Source organism: Brassica oleracea, chromosome C2 (genome assembly GCF_000695525.1).
Source record: "Brassica oleracea var. oleracea cultivar TO1000 chromosome C2, BOL, whole genome shotgun sequence".
NCBI lineage: Eukaryota > Viridiplantae > Streptophyta > Magnoliopsida > Brassicales > Brassicaceae > Brassica > Brassica oleracea.
In genome coordinates, this window is record NC_027749.1 from 29,267,785 (window position 1) to 29,272,836 (window position 5,052).

Sequence of the window (5,052 nt, forward strand, 5' to 3'; positions counted from 1 at the left end):
GTTATATATGAGGGTCGCGTATAGTTTTTAATTATGAGAATGGGTCGGTCCAAGTTTTTATTGGACATTTGCTTACCTATAGTAGAGATAAATAATTTATGACCTTTATAGCCTTTCGACCCAATAACTTATACTTTGCAACCCATATAACTTAACCCACACCGACATCTCCACGCGATCCAAAGACTTTCCCGCACGTGCGAAACTCGGCGGTCCGACTCAGTGGTTAAATTTTTTTTTTTTTTCATCCCGTCGGCGAAGGTGAAATGCTTTTTTACCTAGGTAAATCTGGGTATTTTTACCGCTATTTTTTCGTCGTTTTTGTTCCTATAATTTTATTTGTAATTGTTCGTTGGGGTGTAGGAAACTCACGGTCACACGTTGTTGTTATGGCTGGTCGGTGGATAATGTATGATAATGGTGGTTGGGATTTCAAGATAGATAATGAGAGAATGGCTAAAGCAGTCGACTTCTCGCAAATCAAGGGCGTTAACGGTTTGAAAGATAGTATTCTTGCTTCTTATGGTTTGTTGGGAAGAGACTTAGAGGTCGAAATGCGTTATTGGCTAATTTATGGAGAGAGTGAAATGGTTGGTAAAGGGGCCGCACCAGTGGAGATAGCAACCGACACTGATTATAAAATATTCAAGGCTCTTCCTAGGACAGACAAGTCTTGTAATGTTTTCGTGACATTTAGAGAGATTGTTGGGAAAAATTGATATTTTTAAGGTCCGAAAGAGATATCTTGTCGCAAATGGATGCATCACTCGGAATGGATGATGATGAGTTTTTAATTAGGCAAGTAGAAGCAGTTGAAGCATCTTTTGGATTGAACTCACAGACGGCTGAAGGGGTGCAAGGTTCGAAGGATAAAGATAGTGGAGCGGCTGTAGATGGGGTTAATCCGGCTTCAGGTAATATGCTACAACAAGAGAAGCAAAAGAGCTGTGCACTAGGAACAGTAGTAGAGAATGGAAGTAAAAAGAGAGCTCACGTTGAAGCAGCTGAAGATGCCGTTTGTGGGGTTAATCTGGATAATATGCATCAACAAAACTGTACGCTACAAGAGAAGGAAAAGAGCTGTAGAGAAGGAACAGTTGTGGAGAATGGAAGTAAAAAAGCGGGCTAACGTTGAAGCAGTGTCGGAAGAAAACAAAACAGATCACCTTGCAAAAGAAAATGAAGATGAAGATGAAGATGAAGATGAAGATGAAGATGAAGATGGAGATGAAGATGACGAGGCTATGATGATAATGAAGATGAATATGAAGATGAAGATGATGATGATGATGATGATGCTGAAGATGGAGATGAAAATGAAGGTGACGGTGGAAATGAAGATAAAGATGACGTTGGAAATGAAGATGAAGATGAAGATGACGAGGACTATGATTAGAATGGCTGGCATGAATTTGTTGGAAATGATTGTGAGAGAGACGAAGATGATGGTTTTGATGGATGTCCACCAAAAGGAGGTCATGGTGGACGGTCTGGTCGTAACGGTTATGAGCGTTCTGTGGTCACCAGAGTTAGAGGTCAAGGGTCTAGAAGAGGCCAACGGTCAAGGGCTACAGGTGGATCTTTGTCAGGCAAACAGTGTTGCAATATGAGAAATTACGAAGACAACACAGACAACCTAAGGGATTTCGTATGTACCTCACAGATCGTTGACTTTTCGTACACCGAAGATTCGGATATCTGCGGAAGCGTCGATGTTGTTAATGTAACTCCACCAAAAGATAGAAAACAACAAAACCACGACGATGATTTTGTTGATCGTCGTTTTACCAAATCGTCCTCTGAAACTGTAAGGTGTGCACTGACCTTTGCAACCGGGAACGCTAATGTTGGCAATTTTGTTTTGGTTACACCACCACAACGAAACGAGAAACGCATCCACGTGATCGAAGATGATGATGAGTATTTTGATCCTACTCTTGGTCAGGCTAATCCACCAGAAAAGCACAACACACACAGCCGTGTGATCGAAGATGAGGACCCTTTTGTGGATCCTCCTGTAAGAATAAGTTCACAAGTTCAGGGTGGAGAGGCTTTCATGAAAGGGATACAAGTTTCCGAAATGTATGGATATAATGATGTAGTTCATGTGTTTAATTATATGGAAGGAAACGGGTTCCAGCCGCAGGAAATCGACTTCAGCAAGGAGGACTCGAATATATTTGCTGGAAGGCAGTTTAAGGACAAAGCGCAGTTTAAGTTGACGATGTCGATCTATGCACTCGCAGAGGTATGCAGGTTCAAGTTTAGGCATTGCAAACGCTACGTCACGGCTAAATGCGTTGATAAACAGTGTACTTGGAGGGTATGTGCTAAGCAAGTGGGTGATTCTCCTACGTATTTTGTGAAGAAGGCAAGTTTGGGACATCAATGCACATCTGATGTGCGAGGACAGTACAAAAAACATGGAACATCTAGAGTTCTTGCTGCTCTTCTGCGCTCGAAATACGAAAGACTTCACTATGGACCTCGTGCTATGGAACTGCTGGAAGTACTGAGAACGAAATTCAACTATACATGCACGTACTGGAAAGCTTGGAAAGCTAAGGAACTAGCAATTGAGTCTGCACAAGGAACAGAGGAAATGTCTTACAAGATGTTACCACAGTACTTGCACGTACTGAAATTAGCAAATCCTGGAACAATCATGGACATTAAAACCGAACTTGATAAAGAAGGAAAATCGAGGATCCTGTATGCATTCATGTCACTGAAGGCTTGTATCGATGGGTGGCAGCATTTGCGTAAGGTCCTTGTGGTGGATGGCACCCACATATTTGGGAAATTCAAAGGGGTATTGCTTAGTGCTAGCGGGCAAGACGCAGACTGCCGCGTATTCCCTATTGCTTTCGCAGTAGTGGATAGCGAGAACTCAGATTCTTGGAAGTGGTTCTTCGAAAGGTTGTCAACAATTCTAGAAGATAGTTGTGAATTAACAATAATTTCCGACAGATGTGCCGCTATATTTGCAGCTAAAGATAAATGGTATTCATCTGCACACCATGGTATTTGTCTTGAACACCTTAAGCGTAACGTGGGCGATAAGTACAAAGGACTGGATCAGAAGCATATGGTGGCCAGGGCAGAAAAAGCTTTCAAAGTTTCTGAATTTCAAAAGATGTATGACCTTATAAAGCTCACGGATTGGAGATGTTGGGGTTACTTGGAGAAAATCGACAAAAAGTTATGGACACGTTCACATTTCGAAGGAACTAGGTTTAACTTGATGACTTCAAATATAGCTGAATCGTTGAATAAGGTGCTGCTGCCAGCGAATAGCTGAATCGTTGAATAAGGCGCTGCTGCCAGCGCGTGATAGCCCTATAATGGCACTGCTGGAGTTTATAAGACGGATGTTGACTAGATGGTTCGAGTGCAGGCGCTACGATATTAGTAAAATGCAGGGAAATATTCCAAAGATAATTGATGAAATAGTGGTCGAACAGTTAGTGTTGTCAACTGGCCTTCTTGTTTTGCCATGTTCTACTTGGCAGTTTGAATTTACACACAAGCCAACCAAATACGGCTTTGTTGTTAAATTAGAGAAACAAACTTGCTCCTGCCTTGAATTCCAGATGCTGAGGTTGCCATGCCGACACGCTATTGCCGCTGCTTCTTTTCGGAACATCGAGTACGCCTTGTTTGTTTCACAATACCATGTCAAAGATACTTGGTCTGAAACAGTTAAGGGTATCATACTACCGGTTCCAAATCCAGAGGATATCAATATTCCTGCAGTATACTTAAGGTCGACCTTTATCCATCAAAGATGAAAAGAACGAAGGGAAGGCCAGGCATTAAAAGAAAACTTGGAGCCTCCGATTATGCGGTAAAAGCTTGGTTTATACCTTGCCTTAATACTTATTGAAATCCATTGAACGCTTTCATTTCTAACTACTTTTTTCGTTTATAGGAGAGCCCGAGGAAAAAGAAGAAGCCGAACAAGTGTTTCAGGTGTTTTAAGGAAGGTCACAAGAAGACTACATGCAAGGAACCGGTGCCTTGATCAATCTAACGAGGAACACGATTCCATGGAACTCGGAGGAACCCTTTTATGAAATTATGATATGATTGTGTTTTGGGAATTGGTCAAACCCATTATTTTGGATATCATCGTATTTTGGGTATGTGGTTTAAGGTTTCAATGGGGTTTATATAGTTCTATATCCCTAATTACCAAATTTTTACAGATCAAATGACTTGTATGGGTTTACAACCAAAGGTGTATTAATAAAACTTCCATGTTTCTTTTACTTTTGAATAAATTAATCAAACTTTTTGGTTGCCTTCTTGGGAAACTAAATCTCTTCAAGTGTACTGTTGGTTTAGTGGTTATGTCGACCCTATAGGATGCCATTAACTTTCAAGTATAATTGTACACTATATTAGATATTAAGTTCAAACAGTTATAATTCTCTGATTACTGATTCTTGCAGGTCAACCGACAAGATACGGTAGAGGTGTACGACCATAAACGGTGTACACCTTATACTTGTACATATATAATCAAGACGATAAAATTGTAGCTTAAATAATATTAAACAACAGTTCAACAAAACACAGAAGCATATAATTACCAGTAAATTAAAAAAGATCAGTTATTGCCGAGGTAGTACTTCAAAAATCATAATCTAGATTTTGTGATAAACAGGGTTCATGTAAACTGCATGTCCTACTTCGTCCGCCATACTATGTTGTGAGGAAGGAGTAAAGGTGCTTGCCAGTGAGGTTGATAATTGAAAGACTTTTTCTTGGGTTCACCCCCTAGGGTGAACCTTTAGATTCACCAACCAATAGAAAGTTGTCATTTTAGATCTAGTATCTTTTAATTAAGGAAACAAAATAACTTGCCAAATTATATTATGCTTTTAAAATAAAAAATAAAAAATAAAATAAATAAAAATAACAATAGTTCTAAAAAAACATTATTTTAAAAAAATATTTATTTTTAAGATTTAGAGTTTAGTGTTTAAGATTTATAATTTAGAATTTATCCAAATGTTTAGTGTTTTTCCAAGGGTTTAGGGTTTACCT

The 5,052-nt window shown here is 39.5% G+C and overlaps 1 protein-coding gene across 1 annotated transcript; it reads left to right on the plus strand.

Moving 5' to 3' along the window:
• Positions 1 to 754: 754 nt before the first annotated feature.
• On the plus strand, positions 755 to 1,396 carry LOC106323950 (histone chaperone RTT106-like). The gene is made up of 2 exons (XM_013761991.1): positions 755 to 1,112; positions 1,272 to 1,396. Exons 1-2 carry the CDS (start codon positions 755 to 757, stop codon positions 1,394 to 1,396), a joined length of 483 nt encoding a protein of 160 aa, XP_013617445.1.
• Positions 1,397 to 5,052: the final 3,656 nt, after the last annotated feature.

Bases quoted from the DNA above. Each gene is read 5' to 3' on its own strand.
- LOC106323950 (XM_013761991.1), top strand. From the start codon at position 755: ATGGATGCATCACTCGGAATGGATGATGATGAGTTTTTAATTAGGCAA. The intron at 1,113-1,271 runs GTAAAAAAGCGG...ATGAATATGAAG, and splicing joins AACAGTTGTGGAGAATGGAA to ATGAAGATGATGATGATGAT.